The sequence below is a fragment of the Mandrillus leucophaeus genome, unplaced genomic scaffold, assembly GCF_000951045.1.
Source record: "Mandrillus leucophaeus isolate KB7577 unplaced genomic scaffold, Mleu.le_1.0 Scaffold394, whole genome shotgun sequence".
NCBI lineage: Eukaryota > Metazoa > Chordata > Mammalia > Primates > Cercopithecidae > Mandrillus > Mandrillus leucophaeus.
This window is the reverse complement of record NW_012104187.1, coordinates 327,596-355,268: the sequence shown is the minus strand read 5'-3', so window position 1 is coordinate 355,268 and position 27,673 is coordinate 327,596. Positions and strand designations below refer to the sequence as shown.

Genomic DNA, 27,673 nt, shown 5'->3' with positions numbered 1-27,673 from the left:
GTGCCTTAGCTTCCCGAGCTGCTGGCATTACAGGCACACGCCACCACACCCGGCTAATTCTTTGTATTTTTAGTAGAGACGGGATTTCACCATGTTGGCCAGGCTGGTCTTGAACTCCTGACTTCAAGTGATCCACCCACCTTGGCCCCCCAAAGTGTTGGGATTACAGGCGTGAGCCACCGAGCCTGGCCAGGATAGAATTACTTTTAAGACTATTTCCCCCACATTTGGTCATGTTGTATTCTTTAGTTTTGTGACACGGGACTACTAATTTTTTATTCCTCAGTGGTAACTTTATGAAATCTCTTAGACTTGCAGCAATCAAGTCTCTCCGTTCTATCATGGGTTTTAACTATGCAAGCAGTCAGCCCGTTACAGTTTTTTCACAGACTGGTTACATTCAGCCCGAGTGAATTTGAACTGGAGCCATTTGGGGGCCTTTGGAGAGGATGAAGATTGACCAAAAGCAATCGGTTGACCTGTGTCTTGTTTCCTCCTGAATTTGGGATTTTAGCTGCCTCCTTTGATTATGCCAGAGACTGTATCATACTTGCTAGGTTCAGGGCACCCCCTTGTGGTGCAGCTTGATACGTAATTAACGTGAGGAAACAAAATGATGGAATGAAGAGGACACACGTGTGATATGATTTTATTGTTCTTCCCATTTTTAAAACTCTCAAATCAAATCAGTTTTTCTCCTGTTATTTCAAATTTATCAGTAGCTACAATACTAAGTTTTTTTTTTTTTTTGGAGGTAGAAACAAATCAGAAAAGCAAGCACAAATAATGTATTGCTAAATCTCAGGTGAGTTTTTTTAAAAAAAATTTATTACAAAAGTAATCATGGATATTCTAGGAATGTTAGAAATAATAGACTGAGAGTAGGAGAATTATTTACAGTCCCATGACCCACATAGAATACCTTTGTTAATATTTTGGTATGTATTCTTCTCCTATTTTTTTCTAGGCATATAGACTCAAAGGAAAGAAGCCACATGCCATCAAGCACATGCCATTTTTTCTTATTTATGTTATTTTATTTTTTGAGACAGGGTCTAATACTGTCACCCCGGGCTGGAGTGTAGTGGCACGATCACAGGTCACTGAAGCCTCAACCTACCCAGGCTCAGGTAATCCTCCCACCTCAGCCTCCCAAGTAATTGGTACTACAGGCAGACGCCACCATGCCTGGCTAACTTTTGTATTATTTGTAGAGATGAGGTTGCACCATGTTGTGCAGGCTGGTCTTGAGCTCCTGGGCTCAAGCGATCCTCCCACCTTGGCCTCCCAAAGTGCTGAGTTTACAGGCGTGAGCCACAGCGCCCAGCCCATTTTTCCTAATATGATTTTATCCACTTAATTGTATATGTGAACTTCTTTCCCTCCTGTTACAAGATAGGTACTTCATCATTAGGTGTGGTTGCTTGATTTTATTGGTTCCACTGTGTGTGGGCAAATACCGTATCATGCAGGGCCTCCTTGTAGATGACTGTAGATTATTTCCTTACGGTCCATTATTAGAAATACAATGGCCGAATCAAAAAGATATGCAAAATCGTAATGTTGTTCATTTGTTAAAATAGAGCATCTTTTTGAGAATGCAATTTTTTAAAAATCTGCAAGTCACTAACATTTGCATCCTTAGTCTGTGTTAGGAATTGTGTACAGTGTTTTACATGGCTGGATCTCACTTCATCCTCCCAGCAACCTATTATGATCTATTGCTACACCAACTTACTGATGAGGAAAGAGGCTTAAGGAAATTAAAGAGCCCTTATGGGACTTCCAAAGCAGGAGACAGCAGGCTTTCAGAAATTTGAAAAAAATAGCACTTTGCATTTCTTGAATCTTGAACTAACTGGAAATTAATACTAAACATTCTCCACTGGTAAAATAGAGAATAAGAATATTAACAGTAAAAGAAAAGAAGAAGAAAAGGAAATATGCTTCCATAGATTTAGAAACATAAGTAACAATCTGAGTTAAGGCTTTGGTGATTAGATCTTCATGTTGGAAGATATACTGGATGGCTCAGTGATTGCTGTGTAATTACAAACTCGAGACAGCTTGTAATACAGAGATCTCTTCATGAGATCTTACATTTTTTAGGAATATATTTTCCTTTACCACGATTAGTCTCCTAACTGGTTAAATTGCTTCCAGAGAGTCGAAAGTTGACTCTATGTAAAGTGACATCAGAAAGTCTTTAATTTCCGGGCTGGGCGCAGTGGCTCACACCTGTAATCCCAGCACTTTGAGAGGCCAAGGTAGGCAGATCACTTGAGGCCAGGAGTTCCACACCAGCCTGGCCAACATGGCAAAACCCTGTCTCTACTAAAAATACATAAATTAGCCGGGCAGAGGTTGCAGTGAGCTGAGATCACGCCACTGCACTCCAGCCTGGGTGACAGACTGAAACTTGATCTCAAATTTAAAAAAAGAAAAGAAAAGAAAATCTTTAATTTGTGAACTTTGGGTGAGTGCTTAAATTTTAGCAGCCTCCAGAGTTTCCTGACATCTACCTTTGTTGCTCCCTAGAGATCATCATTTTGCTTTTCCCACCTTTACTGATACTTTGCTTTGTTATAGAATTATATTTATGATAGAAAACCCTGAGATAGACATAGCAAAAGAAAGACGATAAATATCGCTTGTCATTCAGACCATTTTAAGTAGTGTCTGTGTGTTGTTCATTTCTGGTTCTCTTCACTACATCTGCATATTGTGTGTTTACCCAATATTTATTATTCTTGAGCAACTCTTCTCAGACTCATCAGCATTAGGAAAGAAACTCTGAACCCCTTTCCTTTCCTGCCATATTCAGCCTTTCAGAGAGATCTCAAGTGCCATTTTGGATAACAGCAATGTCTGAAGTTTCTTTTTGCCATTTTCTTATGATAGCTGATGAATTTATTAGGAGTCTTTGAAATAATAAACACTCTTCTGTTTAATATTTACAATATTATTATTTTTGCCATTCCTGGAGGTAGTTGAGTCTTCCTGTTTTCTCAGTAATGTTCCTTTAGTTTTTTTTTGTTTTGTTTATGAAACAGGGTCTCACTCTATTGACCAAGCTGGAGTGCAGTGACACAATCTCAGTTCACTGCAACCTCCACCTCCTGGGCTCAAGCAATCCTCCCACCTTAGCCCTCCCAAGTAGCTGAGACTTCAGGCATGTGCCACTATGCCCAGCTAATTTTTGTATTTTTTGTAGAGATAGGGTCTCACTGTGTTGCCCAAGCTGGTCTTGCACTCCTGACCTCAAGCAGTCGGCCCACCTTAGCCTCCCAAAGTGCTAGGATTACAGGCATGGGCCACCGCACCTGGCCCATTCTTTTAATCTTGATCTAACCTCTTTATATGTAATAAACTACTGATTATCATTAGCCTAGATAATCCAGACATTCACTGAAAAACCTCAACTCCGGTCTCACCCACTCTTTTTTTGTTTGTTTGTTTTTGAGACAGAGTTTTGCTCTTGTTGCCCAGGCTAGAGTGCAATGGCGCAGTCTTGGCTCACCGCAACTTCCACCTCCCATGTTCAAGTCATTCTCCTGCCTCAGCCTCTTGAGTAGCTGGGATTACAGGCCCTCACCACCATGCCCAGCTAATTTTTGTATTTTTAATAGAGATGGGGTTTTACCATGTTGGACAGTCTGGTTTCGAACTCCTGAGCTCAGGTGATCCACCCGCCTTGGCCTCCCAAAGTACTGGGATTACAGGCGTGAGCCACCGTGCCCAGCCACCCACTCTTATTTTTTAAGAACCATTTTCTATTATATAGTCGAAGCCATAAATCAAGCTTCTCAATTCTCCACGTAGATTTATCAGATATATGTGAGAGGCCTAATAAAATCCAGTTTGCATTTTTATCGCTCTTATTGCTGGGTTCAAAACTTGTAGGGCACAAAACTTTTCCCACACAGCTAGAACCTACTGAGAAGCGAAACAAGGTTCTCGGTGAGGTTCATTTTGTAATCCTGAGAAAACTTATCTGTGATTATAGGATCCTGAGGCCTGAAGTTCATGAGCTTATTCCATTGCATCTTCTGAGAAGGGCTTCCTGCCTCGCCAGCATCCCGGGGCCTTCCCTGCTCTGATGCTGGGAGAGTCTTCCAGCTTCTAGGTTTCCATGACCTCAGTTAGCAAAGGCAGGAAAAGATGTAACAGGTAGAACTGGGGTTTGCTCCAACTTTTGGAGGCTTTGAGTAATTGTGTGTTTCTCTTGCCTCTTTTCTTTCTTTCCCTTTTTTCTCTTTCTTTCTTTCCCTTTCTTTCCTTTTCTTTCTTTCTTTTTTTTTTGTTTTGTTTTGTTTTGTTTGGACAGTATTTCTCTCTGTTGCCCAGGCTGGAATGCATTGGTATGATCATAGCTCACTGTACTCACTGTAGGCTCAACCTCTGGAGGTCAAGCGATCCTCCCACCTCAGCCTCCTGAGTAGCTAGGACTACAGGTGCTTGCCACCACACCCAGCTAAATTTTTTCCTTCATTTTTTGTGATAATGGGAGTCTCCCTATGTTGGCCAGGCTGGTCTCGAACTCCTGGCCTCAAGCGATCCTCCCGTCTCAGCCTCCCAAAGTGCTGGGATTACAGGAGTGAGCCACTTCACCCAGCCTCCCCTACTTTCTTGACTTTCAGATGATATTTGTCTAAAGCAATGGCTGTAGCAACTTTCCTTGCCCCCGTTTCTCCAGGTATTTCATTTTCTTTGTTGTAAGTTCCTCTAATGAGGGTCACCTAGCAGAGAGTGGTTGAAGTCTTTTTGTCCCTCTTGGCAGTCTCACTGGGTCTCTGGTCTCTTCCAATACCCTCTTCCCTTGCTGGTCCTCTCCGAAGGGCTGTGGTTGTCCTGGTTCTCTGCCCCCAGCCGGTGTTACTAATCATCTTATAATGAAAACGCTCTGTGATTTTCTTTCTTTCTTTTTTTTTTTTTTTTTTCCTTTTCCCTGTCCATAGCAGCTCTTCAAATCTATCATCCTGTTTTTATCTTACACTTTTATTTACCATGCACCTGCAGGGCTTTATTATTTGTGGTCTACTTCAGGATATTTCTTTCACAGTTGATGAAGCCTGTAAACTACAGAGCAAAGAATCAGAGGGCCCTAAGCAACCGTCACCTTTCTGGTGAGAATATATTCACCTAGAAAAGGGCTTTTATGAGGTCGCTTTAGCTAATCGTTTTTCTAATGGTGTCTCTCCCTTTCTCTCTTAAAGGTCTCTTCAAGTTCTTTTACTTTTTTTTTTAACCCCCATGTGCATCTTGGGTAGAATATTTTAGTACAGTTTTTGTCTGGAGACCTGTTGTTTGGGTTTTTGGCTTTTGAGTATAGCCATTTGTGTTCAAATGTTCTTTTATTTGTAGTGGATATTGGTGTCTGATATGTGTGGGACTAAGTTCTAAGTAATATACACACACATATATATATATAAAATCTACACACAGTGGTGATATGGGTCATGGATATTGTATAATTCAATCATGATGGTACTCAGAGGCTCCTATACGTTAATAGTCCCTATGGATATATGTATATGCATGTGTAGTAAGATATGCAGCTATGACACCCCATTGGCTGATACTGGGCACAAGAGGAAGTCGCTCTTCTTGCATGAGGATTATAGAAATTTTCATTTTTTAAGGCACAAAAAATATTTCACTGCCATGTTTTTTTTTTTTAAAAAGTTGCTCAAAAATGAGTTGGATACAGTGGCTCACAAATGTAATTCCAGCACTTTGGGAGGTGGAAACAGGCAGATCACTTGAGATTAGGAGTTTGAGACCAGCTTGACCAACATGGTTAAACCCTGTCTGTACTAAAAATACAAAAATTAGCCAGGTGTGGTGGTGGGCGCCTGTAATCCTAGCTACTCCGGAGGCTAAGGCAGGAGAATTGCTTTAACTCGGGAAGCACAGGGTGCAGTGAGCTGAGATCGCACCACTGCACTACAGCCTGGGTGACAAAGTGAGACTCTGTTTCAAAAAAAAAGTCAGTGGTATCAATGAGAATTAAAATATTAAATACTGGCACCATAAGCATGGTAAAGCAAAGGCACACTCCGGGGTCCACCAGGTTCAAATATTAGAATTAGTGCCCTGAATTACAGTGTGGATCTTCTGTTCCTGTATGTATTCACCTGCGGTGTGCCCTCCTGCATGACAAAGCATGGGCAGACAGCACTGTACCCACAGGCCTGCTTTTGTGGAGTAACCCAGTGGCCAGTGACCCTGGGGTCAGTGACAATCAAGATGGCAGCCTCGGGCATCACCACTAGACTGCATTCTGGCTAAGAAAGCTATTTCATTTGGGTTGGGTAGGCTCTAGTAAGTCCCCTGGAGCTCTGGGAGAACCTCAGGGACAGTGGGTCAATATGACACACACTCCAATGATACAAGGTTCATTCATAAGCGCCTATGGCAGGTTATTTTGAGGCAAACCCATTGCTAGCTAAGGCTTCAATATGTCTTTCTAAAATATAAGGATGGAACTGTCATCACTTTTCTTTCTTTTGGGGGAAGAGAAGTTAACTGTGCTACATTTTCATCATGAATAAATAGGTGGTCCATTTGGTCAACCTATTCTTTTTCTCTTCATGTTTTCACCCCTTTTCTTTCGTATTTTTTTCTTGTTTTCTCCTGGTCCACAGGCTTTGGAGGGCATGCTGATCTCTCTTCAGGCAGAACTTGACATTCAAAGGTACTTGATGAAAATTGAATCATCTCAGCGAGTTAGTACTCTACCTGTTCTTTTTCTGCATCGAGTTGCACCCTCATCCTGCACCTTTCCCTCACCTGCGAGTGGCGTTCTAATCAGTGTCAGTGACTAAACCAGATGCCTGCACTTTTCGCTGTTTACCCCAATCCCTGATTCAAAACTATCAGAGCCAAGTGCTTGCAGCATTCTGAAATATGTGCATTTCTAAAAATTATGAGAGTCAGTATTAAAATGAACACTAATTGCATGCTTGCTTCGAACTATTTAATTTGCTTTCCACAGATTGGATTGTGGAATCAGCAGTAATGCAACAGCAAGCTGGAGATCTTTGAATACTTGTTTGAAAAGTGGGCATCTCTAAGCAGAGATCCCATCCTTGCCAGCTTGCTCAGGCAGAATACTCATGGCAGTAAAACAGAAGCCTGAATCATTCTGACAACCCCAAAGCTATGTCATTCTGCTTTGCTCAGTTCCAATGTGTCCAATGTTGGGTCCAGATCATTTGACTTATATACATTTTAATAATGATCGTGATGGAAATAAACATATTTCTTTAGAACTTGTGTGCACCAGGCACTGTTCTAAGTGCCTTACAAGTATTAACTTCTCACAGCAACCCTGTGGGGTAGGTATACTATGATCCCCATTTTACAAATGAGGTGATTGAGGCACAGAGAAGTTAAGTAACTTACCCAAGGTCACACAACTAGGTGATGGCTGTGCTTATCACAGCACACTTAGGAAATGTTCGGCCATCTGGCTTTTGTACAAAAGTGACCTCCTTCCCATTGGTCAGTCTTCAGTGACCATTCTTATCTCTTTACCTTCCCCTTCTTAGTAATTAATCTCACTGATCTCTTTTTAGGGTAACAAGCTCAATTTAGAAAGTTCCTGCCCAGACAAATAAACATAAAAGTTCAAGTTTAGACACTAAAGAGAACTGTCATGTCACACATCATCCCTGTTCTGATGGGGTTTATCCTTAATTTTATTCTTAATCATTTTCACATTCCTAAAAATTCATGCAAAATAGAGGCATCTTTATTATTTCCATGCACATGTATTGTGCACTAAGTTAAAATGCAGAAAGGGAAAGGAAGGGCATAGTGAGCTCTTCCTTACAACTTCACACCATGCCGTTAACCTTTCTTCCTACTTTCAGAATAGAGATTTGACATTGCCTGGTGGGATTTTCCCATGAGAAGTAATACAGAGTTTGGGATTCCCTCCCGCTATTCTTTTTTTCTTCTGCTTGAAACAGATAAATCTTCAGTACTGACTTTCTTTTTTTTTTTTTTTTCTTTTTCCATATCAGCAAATAATTGGATATCTGAGATTTTTCTTGAAGCGTTTTTTTGTTGTTGTTTTTTTTTTTTTTTTTGGCATTTTCAAGCATTTTAAATTATAATGCTGGTTTTTTGGAGATGGAATTGGATGAAGGTTAAGTTTGGAAATCGAAGGTAATCTTCTTCCCCCTTTAGTGAATGAGTAACTCTCAGATCCTCTCCAGATGTCAAATTCTGTTTTGAAATTGGCCGTAACTAGTTACCCATCTCACAAGACCAAGATGAAGGCATGGTAGAACCATTAAAGGATTGTTTGTACCCTTCTCCTCTCACATAGGATCCCAGAAGCTACAGGACTTCCCAAGTACAGTAGGAAGCTGAGCCATCTAGAATCACCCTACTGAGAGTAATACCAGCTTACTACCGAAGGAAAGCTAGATGCTTGGCCTCTTTTATAATTTACCAGTTGCTGTCCCATGCAACTTTTTTCCAATTACTTCTTACTTTATCAAGTAGATATTCTGATTATTTTATAAAAGTGAGAACTGAGGTTCAGAAAGGTTTCATATGGAGTTGCACTGTGAGTTCATGGCAAGATTGGAGTCTGCTTTTCATAAAATAACCTGATAAAAACAGTAAGTCCTCTCATTATAAATTTTGTCTTCTGTCCATCTCTTCGAACACTGGTATACTTTCCTAGAGCAGGACTAGAGGAAAATCAGAATGTTTGGTGCAGAAAGCTAGTTAGAACTTTCACGAGGTGTTTTGTTTTGATTTGAAAATCATTCCAGTGAAATTGTACAGGTGGTGGTGGTAGTGGTTTTGGGCTGGCGGGAGGGGGCGTGTGTTTGAAATTGATAGTGAAATCGATTTCCAGGATGTATGGGGAGAGTCTGGCCAAAAGCTCTGAGCCTTGGTGACCCCAGGAACCCACAAGAGTCCCTCTTGCCCAGTTCCCTGTGGCCTTCATCACTGTGGGGTGGTGAGGACATCGTAAGCTCTCCCATGGCACAGCCCATACCCTCACTGAGGGTGAGGGCCTTTGCTAGCAAGGAAAGCCTCTTTGGTTTGGCAACAATGCAGTTAAGGTTTAGGGGTACCATTCCGTGGCTTGGGATCCCACATCCTCTCCATAAAGCACTGAAGCCAAGGCTGCAGAGGTGAGCTTAAGAATGACTTTTGTTAAGGAGGTCTTCTAAGATACGTACTTAGCACCATGTTATGCTGGTTGTATTTTACTTGAGATTTCAAAGGCTACAAGCAGGTTTCTTTCCTTTTATCAGTATAATAACAGCAATCCTCACACAGACACCTTTTATCCTATAGCCTTTTAAAGTGCATTCCTGACTCTCTGAATTACAAAAGCATCTGCAGCCTTGCTCAGACCTCAATCAATGAGGATTTTGGGAGTCAAAGCCTATTCAACTTCTTGCTTGTTTATAAGGCATTACTTTTCTTGTTTCAGAAAGAAAGGGGAGAAAGAATAAATTAATTGTTGTATTCAAGGCAACTTGCAATAAAAAGACATCTACCCTAAGGTAGATACACTGAAAATCAAAAGGCAAAATCTCATAAGAAGAGGCAGCAAATTTTCAAATGTAGGTTCTATGATTAGCTTGGACATTAAATTTAGTTTCAAGCTTCCCAACATACATGATACTTTACATAATTCTCACTATATGACAAGGTAATACTTAATCCTTCAGGAAGCAAAATCATATCCTTTGTTTTAAATTCTAAAAGAAACATTGTTCATGCCTTTATAAAAGATACACAGATCAGCATAGTAGGCAGGACCAACAAGTAAACAGCAGTATTCTTCATGTGGTTTTTTTTTTTTTAGAGACAGGATCTTGCTGTGTGACCCAGGCTGGAGTACAGTGGTGTGATCATGGCTCACTGCAGCCTCGAACTGCCAGGTTCAAGGGATCCTCTCACCTCAGCCTCCTGAGTAGGGTGCACCACCACTCCTGGCTAAAAAAAAGTCTGTTTTTTGTAGAGATGGGGTCTCACTGTGTTGCCGACGTTGGTCTCAAACTCCTAGCTTCATTTATCCTCCTGTCTCAGCCTCTCAAAGTGCTGCGATTATAGGTGTGAGCCACCGCATCTAGCCCAATTTTGTAATTTTGTATTGGCAAATTTGTATTAATTTTGTATTGGCAAGATGAAAAGAAGAAAACACATCACTGAATACAAGTTGCATGAACGTGTTTCTGAAGGGGAAGAACGTCTGAGTTAATGAGATCCAGACTTGGAACTTACTGATGATCTCATTTTCTAACTTGGTAGAAGGATGCTAAATGGAGATCATGGTCGAGCTAGGCTTTATTTTCTTTAAATAGCTTTTATCTCATTCTGGCTTTGGGGAGGAGTCAGAGAGCAGACAATTCGAGGTGGTATTTCAGTAGAGTTTATGTCATGTTACAGGTAAACCACAAGGCAGGCAGCTGACAGATTGATGTCTAATCCTGGAGTTAAAAAGGCCACCCTGACTTCTGATCTGATAAGAACCCCTGTCTCCTCTGCAAGGCAACAGATTTAGCACCTCCTCTAGGTGGAACTAAACCTCTTCAAGGGAAAAAAAGAGGAATACTGTATCTTCTACAAACTATTAAGAGGTTGAAAGGTAGAAAATATCTAGGGGATCATAGAAAATTGCTAAAATTCCAAATTTACCTAGAACCAAATTTTAAGAGCCTTTAAATTAAATTACTGTAATGGTATCAGAACTACAGATGCAGAAGTCTTGTCTCTTTACAAGTTGGAGTGCAATTCGCATGTCTGAAATTGATTTGATGGCCTTGGCGCTTCTTTTTTAACTGTATCGCTTTGTAGAATTGGAAGTTCTTATAATTCTGGATTCTTGCCAAATATTGCATGACATGAAAATGAAAACGTGTTTCCGTTCCCGTGTTTTCCCCATGCATTTGTGTTGTCATTTCAGCGACCATCTCTAACCACAAGTTCTTAAACCTAGAATCCAATCATACAGAATACACGAGAGAAGACAGGAATGGGCATGAATGCATTCAGGTCACCATAGACAGGAATCCTTCTGGATTCTAAATGTTTTATGGAAAAGTCTTCCCTTCCTCTGATCTATTCTTTAAAAATATCATGACCTATTTAGCAATTCTCTGATTTGTAAAAACAACATATTCTTATTTTGGAGACATAAAGAAAGTATGTCACTCTTATCCTAAGCAAACTAATGCAGAACTGAAAACCCAACATGGCATATTCTCACTTGTAAGTGAGAGCTAAACATTGGGTACACATGGATATAAAGATGGCAACAATAGACGCTGGGGACTACTGCAGGTCGGGGAGGCAGGAGGAGAGCAAAGGTTGAAAACCCATTGAATACTATGCTTGTTACCAAAACACCAGGGGTTTGGTCTAGGTTCTATTGCTCACCAAACAGAAAGCCAATCACTGAGACAAGTATTGCCAAGGAAGAAGGCTTTAATCAGGTGCTGCAGCCAAGGAGATGGAAGCTCAGTCTCAACTCCATCTCCTTGACTGACTAAAACTAGGGGTTTATGTGGCAGGAAAGAAACATAAGAACATGTAAGAAATCAAGAACTGAGGAGGGGCAAAGAAACAATCATGATGAATGAGGGGTGTGGCATCTGGTCTGGTGATCTGGTGAGTTTCAGTTCTTGGATACTTTTTTGAGAGGCCTAAAGGTGTTGCCTGAGGAAGGAACTCAGATAAAACAAACACTAGTTTCCAGCTTTGAGACCAGAAGAGTCAATTTCTTGTTCAGTTTATCAAAAAGAATAATCTGTGGGACTATTGGGTCAGTTTCATGCTCACTACCTGGGTGACGGGATCAATTGTACCCTAAACCTCAGCATTTTGCAATATACCCATGTAACAAACGTGCACACTAAAATAAATCTAAATCTAAAATAAAAAGTGAAATTACTAAAAAAGAAGGTACGTTACCCATCATGACACCATCAAAAGAAAACTCGTGCTGGTTTTTGGCTATATTGTGTCCAATTACTAAATTATACCCCAAAATTCCATTAAAACATCTTTATTATGATTGTGTAGTACTCTGGAGTGCACATACATTGTAATTTGTTAACCAGCCTTCCAAATTGTTTCAAGACTTATTTGTTCTATTAAAGATGTAATATGTACAGATTTGCTTCCTGACAATCCAATACGAGAGCTACCACTTTTCTTAATTTTCCCAGATCACACTAATCTATCCTGGCTTCGGCAATTACTAAGAAATTCATTCTCATCCTATTAAGGGGAGGCATTGTCCCCTCACTTAGAGTCGTAAGGAAATCTTGGGGAGCTTGTCCAATCCAATAAAACCAGGCCAGGGCCTCTGAGTCTCCTGGGACTCATAGTGAATTGCCTTCCATGCAGCCTGTTTGCAGCCAGGTTTAGGGGGACCTTTGCCAAGTATCCTAAGTGTGAGCACCTGGTTTCAGCCACTCTAAGCATGTCACACATCCACCCTCCCGGTTGTGGGTCACTTCTTGCAAATGGAATACAGGTCTTTCGAATTTGAAGAGCACCATCACCAGCCCTGACAACTGCCACCCTCTTCTTGGGTCTGAGAAGTCGTCCACTCCCCTCTTCCTGCCTAATTAGGAACTTCCGCCTTTCCTCTTCTGGAGGCAAGTCCAGATTTCTTTTCCAAATACCTTTACCTTCTCATCCCAGTTTAGGGAGAGAGTCTTCAGTGTGGCCTCTGTAGCATGGAGACACCATTAACAACCCTTCCCTGTGGGAAGACCTTAGAACTTAAAGGCTTGGCAGTTTCCCAGGAGGTGATGGCTAGGAATGGAAGTTCCATAACTTTTTTGTTTGTTTCTGATAACCACAAGGACAAGGCAAATTAACAATACCTCAGAAGATGAATCTGACACACAGATAATACTCTATGGAGAGTATTTGCATAGTGTGGTGCTTCTTTAAACAATGAGGAACTACCCTTTTCTGCACAGAGGTGTCCTTGTCATTTATTTGTTTGCAGCTGTAGGAGGGCAGGGGGCTTTGCATGGTGACACTGGGTTAGCTGAGGGGTCCTGCCTGGCTCACTTCACTCCACACAGTGGATGCCTCAGTGCAGGGATGACTGTGGCTGGCTCTATATGAGCTACCCATGAGCACGGGGTACTAGGCATCACTGCCCTTTCATCTTTCCAATCTGATAATGAAATAATACACACAGAGAAGGAAAATGTGGAAACAAAAGATGCACTTGTACTTTGCCCAACTGCTGAATCATCTGATTTCCATCCAGAACAAATGCCATTCTGTTTTCACAGGTGAAAATCGTGAATAATGTCTGGGTACTCTGTGGATGGAAAAGGGAGAAAAGTGTTGAAACATTAGCCTTGAAGAAACAGGATATAAACTGAGTGTATCAAGGATATTTCATCAAAATAAATCCTAGAGAAAATGCTTCTCCTTTGTCCAAGTCAGGGAAGAGAAATACTAATTTTCAGACCTCAACTTAAGCTAGGAGAGACATGAGAATCTCAGATATGCACAGTTGGAAACTGGCATTAAAACGGGGTTACTGAATATAGATCTATCTTATTGTAAGGTCCAGAAGTTGCTGGTTACTAGTAAGTCTGGCATGTATCCACAAACTGCTCACATGCAGCATCCAGATGTCCACTAAATACCCGATTTTGTGTGTGTGTATATTGTACTGTAGATTAACGGCAGGACCCTCTAGTGCGTGCACCCAAGGTTTCTATTAAAAACAAAAGCTGCTGATTTATTCTCCTCGACCATTTCTCTGAGTCTTTAATGCCAGACCCCCCCCAAAATTACAAGATCATGATAAAACTAACTACAGTTCTCTTCTCCACTTGTGTTGCAGTTCTCACACCCACCTGTTGTATTTTAGAATCATGGGGGTCTCAGTCTATTCCCCAGAGTGAGCATAATTGCAAGAATGGCACTGGGGAGATATTGACTCAGATTTTGCTTTTCTGTCCATAAGCCACAGAAGCTGTGAGAAGTTGCCAAGAAGCCATGCATAGCCAAGCCTTTCTGCTCTTTTTTAAATTTTGTATTCTTCTATTATTTTTTAGAGATGGGAGTCTTGTTCTTTCTCCCAGGCTGATGTGCAGTGGTGTCACCATAACTCACTGCAGCTTCGACCTCCTGGGCTCAAGCCATCCTCCTGCCTCAACCTCCCCAGTAGCTGGAACTACACGTGTGCACCACCACACTGCTAATTTTTTAATTTTTTTGTAGAGACAGAGTCTCACTACGTTGCCCGTGCTGGTCTCGAACTCCTGGGCTCAAGCAATCCGCCTGCCTAGGCCTCCCAAAGTGCTGGGATTACAGGTGTGAGCCACTGTTCTAAACATACACCTGCTGTTGGTCACAGGACTCACCAGAGAATGGCAAGTGGACACCTGAAGGAAGAAAACCTCAGCTGATGCTGTCACCAGGGAAGGGTTTATGTAAGGATGGGAGGGAAGATGGAAGCCAGGTGTGCCCGATGGAGCTCCCTATCTTCCTTCCCCTCCTTAGTCCTCAACGCAGCATGGACATTAAAGACTGGAAACTAGGAGGGCAGAAAATGGGGGAAAAGGCAACTGCACTGTGGCTTGTAGAAAGGACTCTGTAAGCAAATTTAGAAGCGTAGAGCTTCTGTAGTGCCAGTTTGTTCATTTTCCTTTGGAGTACCACGAAGCAGGAATGGTAGAGAAAACCTAAAGTCTGTGGATGATTTATTTGTTAATTTAATATTTTGTTCCTGGAATTTTTAATAAGAGTACCTAGCAACTAGGATGTTCTCTTCAACTGAAATTAGAATTTTGACTAGGTTTAAGTTGAAAGATACACAAGTGAAAGAAAAGTGTCTGAATGTCATGATTAAATTAACCACATCATTTAATGAGTGCTAGGAATGAGTCATTCCAAATATATTTGCATGTGGAAAACTTCATTGTATTTTCAAATGCCCTGCGGCAAATTGGGCATTAATTAGGATGAAGTAAAACTTCATCACGGCGATGTTGATTTTTCTTTTCACAATAGAATGTAATCTGAAGCAAAGTGAATACCTTGGCTAGCCAGACACCCCACTGTTCCTGGCAATTAACATATTATGTAAAGCTACATTTGCAGGTTCCTTTTCAGGACCTCGGCATTTCAATTTAGGGTTTAAGGATCTGAAAACGGGAATGAAAAATACATCATCAATGCCTCTAGCTCTAACTTTCTTTTATCTTTGTTGTTATCTCCAAATCCAATAGCATTGCAAAGAATATAAATAAATTCAATCCCCCTCGCAAAACAGTGCACTTGGTGAACATTTCAGCAAATATTTGTTTATGATGTTAAAATGAAATCATGGCCATCTTTTAAAAATTAATGCTGTTCAACTATGTTGCATGCACTTGAGGACATAAATGCGGAAAGCCAGATCTTAGCACTACCTAGCTACGTATTTCTGTGGAGCAGGTGCTATAGGATAAATAATTCGAAGGAAATCTCAGTAAACTTTTTTTTCTGGGTGACATGATCTTTTCTTCTTGTGTGATGTGTACTTAGAGTTAGAAAGTTTTGGTCCTGCAAGGGATCTGAGACACCAACTAGCTCAACCTCTGGCCTTACAGATGAGATAGCTGTGACTCAGTGAGGTTATACGTGGATCAGTTTTTGGCAGAAGCTGAACTAGAACTAGCATTCCCAGACTCCTGGTTAAATAAAAATTTGAGGCAGGGTGCAGTGGCTCACACCTGTAATCCTAGCACTTTGGCAGAAGGAGATGAAAGGGTCGCTTAAGCTTAGGAGTTTGAGACCAGCCTGGGCAACAAAGTGAGACCTCCTCTACTGAAAATTTAAAAAATGAACTGGGCATGATGGTACAGACCTGTAGTCCCAGCTACTCAGGAGGCTGAGGTGGGAGGACTGCTTGAGCCTGGGAGATCGAGGCTGCAGTGAGCCATAATCTCACCACTGCACTCCAGCCTGGGCAACAGAGACCCTGTCTGACTGACTGAATAAATTAATGACCAACCAACCAATCTTACCACTGGTGTCAACTCTGGAGTACACCACATGTGATCTTTGCTCTTTTCATTTGGTAGAATTTCAGAGCAAGCTGCTTTTTCTATTTTCTTTTTTTTTTTTTTTTTTAAGACAGTCTCGCTCTGTCACCCAGGCTGGAGTGCAGTGGCACAATCTTCGCTCACTGCAATCTCCCGGGTTCACACCATTCTCCTGCCTCAGCCTCCCAGGTAGCTGGGACTACAGGTGCCCGCCACCATGCCTGGCTAATTTTTTGTATTTTTAGTAGAGATGAGGTTTCACCATGTTAGTCTTGATCTCCTGAAGTCGTGATCCCCCCACCTCGTCCTCCCAAAGTGCTGGGATTACAGGCGTGAGCCACCGCGCCCAGCCCACTTTTTCTATTTTCTCAGTGATAACCCAGAGTATGAGGTTACAGGGAAGGTTAAAGAAGATTACCACATGACAATTACTTGGTACAGAGCAGCGGGCACCTAATATGTTGAGTCCTTTATTTCTTCCCTCATCATTTCATTAGGAAGAAAATCTTTCTAGAGGGTGAATCACAGATGCAGAAGAGGAGAGAGCTGCATTGAGTCAATTACACCAGCATGTCTTGGTGACAGAGAGTCTCCTTTGAAGAAGAGAAGACTAGAAAGGACCAGTGGGGTTCAGGTGGCCTGACTATACAGACCACCCCCTTCCTGCATGACCTCAAAGGGCTTACTGTTTGGGTTCCCAGGTTTGGGGTTGCCTAATGATTGGGGAAGTCTTTACAAGGTTGTGATGGAAACAGGGATCTCCATAGAGCAAGGAGGAAAATCCAGTCTTATGGACCCTTGAGTCCTGCTCACATGGCTCAGAGAATATTCCCACCATCCTCTGCTTCCCCCTCAGTTAGGAGGAGCTCTGCACTCAGTAGCTTAGGGTAGCAGCTTCAAACACCAAGCTGTAGGCCATGCATGACTGAGAAAAGTTTTCACTGAAGGCAAAACGAGAATGCTAACTCCAACATAAAGAATTTTTCACTAGATCAAACCTGAAATTGTGTTTGTTTCCCCTTTTTTTGGTATTAAAGTATCTTTTCTTTCTTATGGTAAAAAAAATCATACCACAGAGAGTAAGATTTCTTTAATGCCTCTTATTTTGCTAAATAAAATCAACATCCCTGTATTGTAACCCCTCATAAATTTGGGGGGAATTTTTTTTTTAGAAATTTTCATCTATGAAATATAAAATGATGGGAAGTATTATTATGGAAACAAGCCCCAGAGAGTTTAGCTTTCTCCATGATTCCTACTAATATGAATATGTGAACATCGTAGCAGCTTAGCCAGGAGGAACCATTAGAATTGGTGTTGGTCAGTGGTGGCTTGCTTGCAAGGCAAAGAGTTATCCCAAACCAGTGCAAGAACAAAAATTGAATTAATTGAATAAATTAATTGGAAGGACCCCACAATGTACTGGAAACGGAAAGTGGGAAGCCCAGGAGACCCCACATGACTGCTGTCTTATCCTTTGCGCTCTCTGAAGATCATGGGGGTCTCACATCTCTATTTTTTAATACAGATTTGCTTTATTTTTTTCTCTGCCCTTTTTCTCTGTTTCACTTTCCCTGCCCATTTTAACCACAGCTTCAAGTTGAAAACTAAGTTGTTTCAAGTTCTCTGTAGACATTGACTAATAGATCCTTTGTCCCAGATCTAAATTTACAGGGGAGAGAATTTAATTGGACCAGCTAAGTTCAGGTGGCTACTTCTTGACCCAATCAGGAAAGACATTTCCAGGGGTGAGAATTTGATTGATCCAACTAAGATCAGGTGACTACTGTTTAGTCCAATCAGGAAAGACCAGGCTGGAGTGGGTGGCCCTGCGCTTTATTGCTCTGTTCAGAGCAACCCTTGCACCTCTCTCTTCTCCTCTCCCCATGCCCCTTTAAATTCAGCAGTTACTGCCCCAAACTCCTTCTGCACTCAGGGTGATGCACCTCTTCGTTCTTCTTGTCCATCTATTGCATATACATTATCTTTTGCTCCCATATAGACCTTATTATATGCTTGACGAGCTCAAGAACTTTTATCTCTGGTGCACTTTTACCCATGGTGCCTAGCACTGTTCCAAAATGCTGTTTTGACTTTTTTTTTTTCCAGCATATCAGATCACAGGGTATTTGGCACAAGTGTCAGCAATTTCCATTGTCTTTTCTCTGAACTAAATGATGTCTCAGCAGCAAGCTGGCATCAGAGGGGAGGGTACTGCGTGTGAGGAGACTGCTAATATGTAGTGATCGTTTTCAGTGAGAACGTGAGTAAGAACAACAACGAAAAGAGGAGTTTACATTTGGAGCTAAATAAATCGTTATGTATAGGAAGTGAGGGAGGAAAATATATAGCCCTACATCTTTGATTTTTCTACTTACCTACCACTACGATGACCCTGAACAAGAAACAGATTTGATTTTGATTTTCTTCAAGGATTATTACCTTCTGCAATGGAAAATGACAACTCATCAAATGTATTGTTTCTGCCGTGAGCTACAAAGATGACCATATAGCAGAGGTTATAAATGTAGCCATGTTGCTTAAAGTTATATTATTTCTTGGCTATTTTGCTAAACTGAATCTATCTTCTTTTTTTAAAAAAAATGTCAGGGATGAGGACATCATACCTTGATATTCTGCTGAGCACGGTAAAGAGGAAGCTACCTCACTGAGGACCACATGAATTTGTCTAAATCTTGGTGAACTGGGCAGTGATTTAGGGATAATTTTCCTGGCCAAATACTTGTAATGTGTGTCAAAGCCAGATCCCCATAACAGAAGCGGACTTTGTGAAAAATAAATCTAGGAATACACCACTTTAGGGATTTGCACAGAAAAATTAACCAAAGGAGACAATCTGACTGTTAATACATGTTCCTTCTGATCATGATATTGGCATGTAATCTGAGCTGAGTTTCCTGTGGAACACCCAGTCATCTTGAAGCCTCATCCCTTAAGAAACACAGGGCAGAAGGTACTGACCTTATCCCTGCTTTCCTCTACGGGAAGGTCCTGAGAGGCGCATAGGAAGGTGTGATTGTCTGAATAATACAATTGATGCTGTTGAGAGGGGTCTTCTTGTACTTTTAGCAAGAAGCTGCTTATCCGATTCTCAAAGGGTACTGCCAGAGTATCGGGCACACCTTGGGCATCCATGAAAGAAATCTGTAGCCCAAACCTCGAGGCCAGACTGGCTAAAGAATTGTCAGCGTACCTTGTTCAAAAATCATTAATAAGGCCGGGCATGGTGGCTCGCACCTTGGAATCCCAGCACTTTGGGAGACTGAGGCAGGTGGATCACCTGAGGTCAAGAGTTCGAGACCAGCCTGGCCAATGTGGCAAAACCCCATCTCTACTAAAAATACAAAAATTAGCTGAATATGGTGGCACACGCCTGTAATCCCAGCTACTCAGGATGTTGAGGCAGGAGAATTGCTTGAACCCAGGAGGTGGAGGTTGCAGTGAGCCAAGATGGCGCCATTGCACTCTACCCTGGGCAACAAGAGTGAAACTCCATCTCAGAAAAATGAAATGAAATGAAATGAAATGAAATAAAATACAATAAAATAAAATAAATTAAATATCTCCCTTGCAATGTGAGTTTACTGATTGTAGAAACAGTCTTGGTATGAGACTGTTAAGGGCCAGTTGTGTACAATTTACTCTGGTATGAGTACCTCATCCATCTTGGGTGCATAGAAAAGTATACGGTCCCCTCTGTTGTGAAAGCACTGTTAGAATTTGTCTGGCAAAAGGAATTGTTTGCTATCGCTTTCCTATAATGTGACTTCTCCTAAACCCCCTGTTCAAAATGGACCACATAAGTCAAATAATAAAAATCTTAATGGAGACTAGGTGCGGCAGGTCACGCCTGTAATCCTAGCACTTTGGGAGGCCAAGGCAGGTGGATCACATGAGGTCAGGAGTTCAAGAGTACTCAAAGTACTCAAAGCCTGGCCAACATGGTGAAACCCCATCTCTGCTAAAAATACAAAAATTAGCCAGGCATGTTGGAGCGCACCTGTAGTCCCAGCTATTCAGGAGGCTGAGGCATGAGAATTGCTTGAACCCAGGAGGCGGAGGTTGTAGTGAGTCGAGATCATGCCACTGCACTCTGGCAATCAATCAATCAATCAATACAATGGAACACTGAAGGGCAATGTTATTTTCCGGTAATTTTCACAACTGATACTTTGACCACTAGGTCTTTAGTTTTCTCTATCTAACCCTTCTGATGAACTTTTCCCCCTTGCCATATTATTTTTCCAGATTAATAGAGATGGCATTGGACATATTTTCAATATGATTAATAATAGTCTATTTTCCCACTTTCTTTAAAATGTCTTTTGCAGACAAGGAGCCCCAAACTGTCTCACAGTCCTCAACCACCCAGTCTGGGTGACCCGGTCGAGCATTTATCAGAGACGTCCGCTGATTCTTTGGAAGCCATGTCTGAGGGGGATGCTCCAACCCCTTTTTCCAGAGGCAGCCGGACTCGCGCAAGCCTTCCCGTGGTGAGGTCAACCAACCAGACGAAAGAAAGATCTCTGGGTAAGCTTTAGAAGGCAGTTTCTGATGCCCTTTTCTTACTGAATGCGTGTCTTGTTATACTTCTGAACCTATACCCTTTCATTCAACATTCATTTGATATTGATTTGCAAATACTCTAGTACTGGGAAACTTCATTGGTTTAATATCAAGCATTGAGGATTTGCCTGATGGGTAATCACATCAAGTGCAAGCTGGCTTTGAGTCTGGGCACATTCAGAAGTGGTTGGGATTAGTAATTCAAGCCAAGGGGCTAGTAGTATTTTACCTATGTTCCTGCTACTATACAGCAGGAGTCCCCAGTCCCCAGGCCATGGACCACTACCAGTCCTGTGGCCCGTTAGGAACCAGACCACACAGCAAGAGGTGAGCAGAGGATGAGCGAGGGTTACTGCCTGAGCTCCGCCTCCTATCAGATCAACTGTGGCATCAGCTTCTCATAGGAGATGAACCCTATTGTGAACTGCACGAGTGAGGGATCTAGGTTGCATGTTCTTATGAGAATCTAACTAATGCCTGATGATCCGAGATGGAACAGTTTCATCCCGAAACCATTAGTGGAAAATTGTCTTTCACGAAACCAGTCCCTGGTGCCAAAAAAGTTAGGGACCACTGGTCTACAGTAAACTGTGAGGAACTGGCCACAGAATGATCCTCTTGTCACCTTGCAAACCTCTTCTCCAGTCCCAGAAACCAGGACAGTTGGCATTTTTACCCAGTGCTGTGGGTTTCCACCAGCCCTGCTGCACCTGTCTGGTAATTCAGTGGAGGAGATGAGTGGCTCCAGGACAAAAAGGGACAACGTGGCCAGCATCTCCATGACTATTCATAAGAACCTTGAACACGAGGCTGTTCCCACTACCGCGTGAAAGGATAGAGGGGCTTGGTGTGTGTAGTACACAGCTTTTCTGAAAGGTAGAAGGATTCTTTTTATGCTTTTACCACATATCATTTCCTTTTTCTGTGTTGGAAGTTCACTTTCTATCTTGCTTGGTTTTTAAATTTCTTTTTTTTTTCTTTTTTTTTTTTTTTGGCCCTTTAACAAAATGGACAAGTCGTGAGGATTTAGACCTCTCTGTCAACTGGGCAGATGTTTCTTATGCTTCACTGCCATGTTAAGGTTCTGATTTGGGTACCTGTGTTTACAAACAGATGGGCTTGGGGCTAAGAGGGGACAGGAAAAGGGTCAACATGCAAAAGCCTTCAGAGTCTGGCGCATGCAAAAGACAGCTGAACTCCGCCATGTAAAACTGAGCAAATGCCTTGCTGGGAGAAGAAAGAAGAAGATAGATATGAGAGAAGGTATCCTGATTTTGTTTCCTTAGCTGCAGATAATGACCCAAGCAGACTGGATTCAGACATTGTCCTAGCTGTCCTAAAAGAAACCCGACCGGGCGCGGTGGCTCACGCCTGTAATCCCAGCACTTTGGGAGGCCAAGGTGGGTGGATCACGAGGTCAGGAGATTGAGACCGTCCTGGCTAACACGGTGAAACCCCATCTCCACTAAAAATACAAAAAATTAGCCAGGCGTGGTGGCAGGCACCTGTAGTCCCAGCCACTCAGGAGGCTGAGACTGGAGAATGGCATGAACCCAGGAGACGGAGCTTTCAGTAAGCCGAGATCGTGCCACTGCACTCTAGCCTGGGCGACAGAGCAAGACTCCATCAAAAAAATACACACCCACAACTTTGTTATTATTTGTATTATCAATATGAATATTTAACATTAAATTTTGTGTACTTGATCTTAGTAATCTAAGGTCCTCGTTGTGTAAATGAGAGAAGACCACAGAAAATGTGCTTTTTGTTGATGTGTGTGTTTGCTTGTTTGAGCTCACACAGTTAATTAAATGGCATCAGTGGGAAGTGCAGGGCTTCAGTTCCCGTTAACATCATCTTACAAATGAAGGGACAAGGACACACACAGGAGGGACACACCCAAGGAGCTTCATGGGCCAAGACAGTGTCAAGATGACACAGGCTTCCACACCATCACCAGGCTGGAGTTTTCTTTCTGGATTCAAGAAATTTGTGGTTTCTTTTTTTTTTTTTTTTTTTTTTGAGACAGAGTTTTGCTCTGTCACCCAGGCTGGAGTGCAGTGGCATGATCATGACTCACTACAGCCTCGACGTCCCAGGTTCAAGGGATCCTCCCATCTCAGCCTTCTGAGTAGATGGGACGACAGGCACGCACCCAGACACCTGGCTAATTTTTTATTTTTTATAGAGGCAGGGTCTCACTATGTTGCCCAGGCTGGTCTGGAACTCCTGGACTCAAGTAATCCTCCCACCTCGACCTCACAAAATGCTGGGATTATAGGCATAAGCCAGCACGCCTGGCCTGAAACTTGTGCTTTCTTAACTCCACTCACACTTAGGAGCCAGGCAAGGAATGGGATTTCTCCTTTGTGCTTGAAGGAAATGAGTGAAGCTCAGGTCTCTGTAAAGATAACCTCGGCTTTGCAAACCAAAATGAAGATAAGAATAAATGCCTCTCCGCCTCCCCCCATACCTGGGGAACTTTGACTCTGTCGGATAATAGATCTTTTGTCTTAAAGGAAGGAATTTCCTCTGCAGCCAAGAACGGTTGGCCGTGCAGGTTGAGACTTGCTGGGTTCAGGAACCAAGCCTTGGGGCAGAGAGACTGCAGGAGCTAAGGCCGGCTTGCCCAAGGAATGGCTGAGGGTGGCGGGTGTTTTCGCACAGGGGTGGCCACGCTTCTGCAAATTGCTCCGTTTTACTCAGCATCCTTTGCTGTAGAGTGCTGGTGTGCTGTCACAGCAGGCTGAAAAATGCATCTGACCTGTTTATTCTGCCCTCCCTGTGAGGGGCTTTTTGACCTGTCATTTTTCACTGCTCCTGGATAGAAACAAAGGAACACAGTAAGAGGAGAGGAGAGAAATGAGCAGTTTCTTGCCAAAGCGAAGGGAAGCTCTGGTTCCAGAAAATGAGGCTGGCACTGGGCCAGCTGGGTTGATGTTGCCCTTGACCGCCTCTTTGTGGCCGATTGAGGAATGTCCCCCAAGCCGCACCTGGCCCTTATGGCGTAATCCAGTTGAACCTGGACGGGAAATAGAAAGGAAAATGTGAGTCACAGCAAGTGTAAACGCAGTCTCCCTCCCAGAGGCCTTGCTCAGCTTAGTCTTTGGGAAACTCCCCGCCTCCTGGCCTCATTTAACACACAGACGCACGGGTTCCTGGGATAAATAGTGCTCCCCGGAGAGCCCCGCCATGAGCAAGGGTGTCTCCCAGCACCTGGGTGGCCCAGAAGCACAGCTGCAACTCTATGGGGCCTCAGATATGCAGACTGGATACTTTGAACTGTAACCCCCTGGAAACCCGCTGTTGATGCCATCTGGAAGCCCTGGGTGTCTTTTGGGATCTGTACATTGTCACTTTATCTCAATCCACAGAGTTTTAAGTTCTCCCATGAAGCCCTGTTGACCTTGCCTTTGTTTAAAATGTTGATGGTTTGTTCATCATGGATTATTTTTTATCATTTTATTTTTTGAGAGCAACTTTTTAGGTTTGTAACAATATCGAGGAGAAAGTACAGACAGTTCCCATACACCCTTGGCCTCCACGCATGCACAGCCCCCACCTTGATCAGCATCCCCTACTAAAGTGGTACGTTTGTTACGGTCAATGAAATGAGACCAACACATTGATATCACCCAGAGTCCATAGTTTACTTTGGGGTTCACTCTTGGTGTTGTGCATTCTGTGGATTTGAACAAAGGTCATGACATGTATCCACCATTATGGTATTATACAGAATGGTTTCACTTGCCCTAAAAATCCTCTGTGCTCTGCCTATTCATCCCTTCCTCCTGGCTAACCACTCACCAACTGCTCATCTTTTCATTGTCTCCATAGTTTTGCCTTTTACAGAATGTCTTGTAGTTGGAATCCCATGGCATGTAGCCTTTTCATATTGGCTTCTTCCACTTAATAATATGCATTTATGTTTTCTCCATATATTTTTATGGTTAGATAGCTCATTTGTTTTTCACATCTGAATAATCTGTTTTTATGTTTTGTTGTCACCCAGGCTGGAGTGCAGTGGTGCAATCACAACTCACTGCAGCCTCAACTTGAGGCATAGATGAGTCTCCCACGTCAGCTTCCTGAATAGCTGGGACTACAGACATGTGCCACCATGCCTGGCTAAGGTTTTGTACCTACAGGGTTTCATCTTATTACCCAGGCTGGTCTCGAACTCCTGGGCTCAAGAGTCTGCCCATCTCTGCCTCCCGAAGTGCTGGGATTACAGGTGTGAGCTACCATGCCCAGCCTGAATAATATTCTGTAGTCTGGATATACTACAAGTTTATTTGTCTATTCACCTTCCAAAGGATATTGTGGTTGCTTCCAAGTCTCGGCAATTATAAATAATGCTCTATAAACATTCACGTGCAGGTATTTGTGTGAACATACATTGCAGTTCTTCTGGGTAGATACCAAGGAACATGATTGCTGGATTACCTGGGAAGCCGCTACTTAGTTTTGTTTTGTCATGGGTTATTGCATTAATTTTGCTTTTTAAAAATATTGCACAAAGACATTCTTTATCATGGTAACTGAGCTTTTGGGAGATCCTTAAATTTTGCACTGGAAGTATGTGCCTTGCTGACCTCACCCCAGTGCCAGCCCCTCATGTCACCCCAGGCGCATCAGATACTGTTACTGCCAGTCCCCAGCCACAGGGCCTGGAGGAAGGAGAGTGAGGAAAGCCCAGCTCCCAGCCTGTACTCTGGCGCATGGTGCCACAGTTTGTCACTGGAGTCCTTCCCCAGCTCAGGCAGCACAGAAAGGCACCTTGAGGGTGGAGCCAGGACAAGATGAAATCCTCACACCACTCCAGCTCCTGAGAGGGGAGGAAACCTTCCCTAACTTCAGTCTGCCTGTGCCTGGAGATAAACCTGCCTGACTCTTAGTTTCTCCACTTGAATAATTTCTCATTTCTATTGCTTCAGTGTATTTGGGGGCTGGGAGAAATGCAGGAAGGCTGAGCATGGTGCATTTCGCAGATGCTGTTAGAAGACATGCAAGAGAGAGAATGGGGAACAGTGGCCATGTTTTGGACCTGTCATATACATCACTGGTGTCTGTGTAATGGTCTCTCTTGGGTGCTGTCCTGGGATGCAAGGTGTCTACTTCTCATTTGAGAGAAGCATTTTACCATTCAGACAGAGCCAAGTGACAGCAACACACAAGTCCTTTCTGAGGCTGAGAGCCTAGAAATTTACAAAGAAGAAAGGTAAAGAAAGAAATTGATGGGTTCAGCAGCACGGACTCACCCCATCGCCAGGTTCCAACAACCTATCGTGTCTAAATCTCTACTTCCACAGTGGTTGGTTCCCTGCCCTTTCCTCTTATCCAGAGCAAATTCTTTTCAATGGAATTTATGCCACTTCTCCTTTACTCTCTCTTCAGTGAAAACAGAGAAGACCAGGAGAAAGGAAGACTAAAAAGTAAAGTGAAAACCGCCTTCCAATAGAATTTGGTTGCAGAAATAATTTCCGTGAAAAATGGTCCTGCTGATATTAGGTCTGGAGTCTTAATGATGGAGTAGTTTCCTTTTAATCATGGTGCTGTCTTAGAAATGCCTGTCTGGAATGTGACCATGGGCGGGGGCTGGTGTCTGGCCGCTGCGTAGTCGGCCTTCGGGGAAAGGGTAGCCACAAGATGTTCCCACTCTTCTGTGAGCCCTCAGGAATTTGAAAATAAAACTCATGTGAAAACAGGAACAACAGCAGCCACTTCTTGATGCAGGCAGATTCCTTTGTTGACCATATTCTGAATGCATGACTTTAGAAAAGAGACCTCACTGACCAGCCCAGCAGCCAGAGGTGTTCCCATTTCCATAACAAACTGCCTCTGAAACACTCAGACTGAAAAATCAAAAATGATCTTAAATGGCATAGGAGGATTTTAGACTGGTTAGAGGGGGAAGTCCCCCGGCGGGGTGCATTATTGAACATCTATGTGGCTGTTCTTTTATTCCAACATGATTAACTTTGAGGCTTATCATTCCCTATGGGAATTTAAGGAAAAGAAGTCTCATAATTGCCAGAATCTTCCATCCTGTGTACATGCAAGGCTGAGTAGGAAATCAGGGCAAAGGAATTGAGGAATTGTCTATCTCTAAAGATGAAAACAAAGGAGGAAACAAGTGTAAGACTAATGTGAGACTGTCTGAATGTGAACAGTTATTTCTTGAATATTCAAAGATTTATTTATTTATTTATTTTAGAGACAGGGTCTTGCTCTGTTGCCCAGGCTGGAGTACAGTGCCACAAACAAAACTCACTGCAGCCTTGAACTCCTTGACTCAAGCAATCCTCCCACCTCATCCTTCTGAGTAGCTGGGACTACAAGTGTACACCACCATGCCCAGCTAATTTTTCTGTTTTTAATTTTTTTTAGAAACGGAGTCTCGCTGTGTTTTCTTCTGGTCTCAAACTCCTAACCTCAAGTGATCTTCCCACATTGGCCTCCTAAAATGCTAGGATTACAGGCATGGGCCATGGCACCTGGCCCAAAAGATAAATGAATTTTAAAGAAATAAAAAGAACTATTGCTCTGTAGAGTAAGTGAGGCCAGGCGCGGTGGCTCATGCCTGTAATCCCAGCACTTTGGGAGGCTGAGACCGGTGGATCACAAGGTCAGGAGATCAAGACCATCCTGGTTAATGCAGTGAAACCCCGTCTCTACTAAAAATACAAAAAAATTAGCCAGGTATGGTGGCAGGCACCTGTATTCCCAGCTACTCGGGAGGCTGAGGCAGCAGAATGGCATGAACCCAGGAGGTGGAGCTTGCAGTGAGCCGAGATCACGCCACTGCACTCCAGCCTGGGTAACAGAAAGAGACTCTGTCTCAAAAAAAAAAAAAAAAAAAGTAAGTGAAGCATTTATTAAATTTGTTTTTCTAAGGGCTTGTAGTGATTGAAAGGTAACACTGTAAAAACAAAAACTTGCAGTAGAGAATTTCATAGCAGGTCAGTAAGTTCATGGTCAGGCTCTTAGGCTGCTAGCATAGAAAATGTCAGAGCAGGCAGAGATACAACAAAAAA

The 27,673-nt window shown here is 42.6% G+C and overlaps 1 protein-coding gene across 5 annotated transcripts in view; it reads left to right on the top strand.

Moving 5' to 3' along the window:
• The window catches only part of KIAA1217 (KIAA1217 ortholog), a 914,794-nt gene that overhangs the window by 694,638 nt on the left and 192,483 nt on the right, over positions 1-27,673 (top strand). For all 5 annotated transcript variants that reach the window (XM_011991313.1, XM_011991311.1, XM_011991312.1 and 2 more), the window contains one exon: positions 20,402-20,600. In XM_011991313.1, coding sequence (XP_011846703.1) covers positions 20,402-20,600 — 199 coding nt within the window. The remainder of the gene's footprint in view (positions 1-20,401; positions 20,601-27,673) is intronic.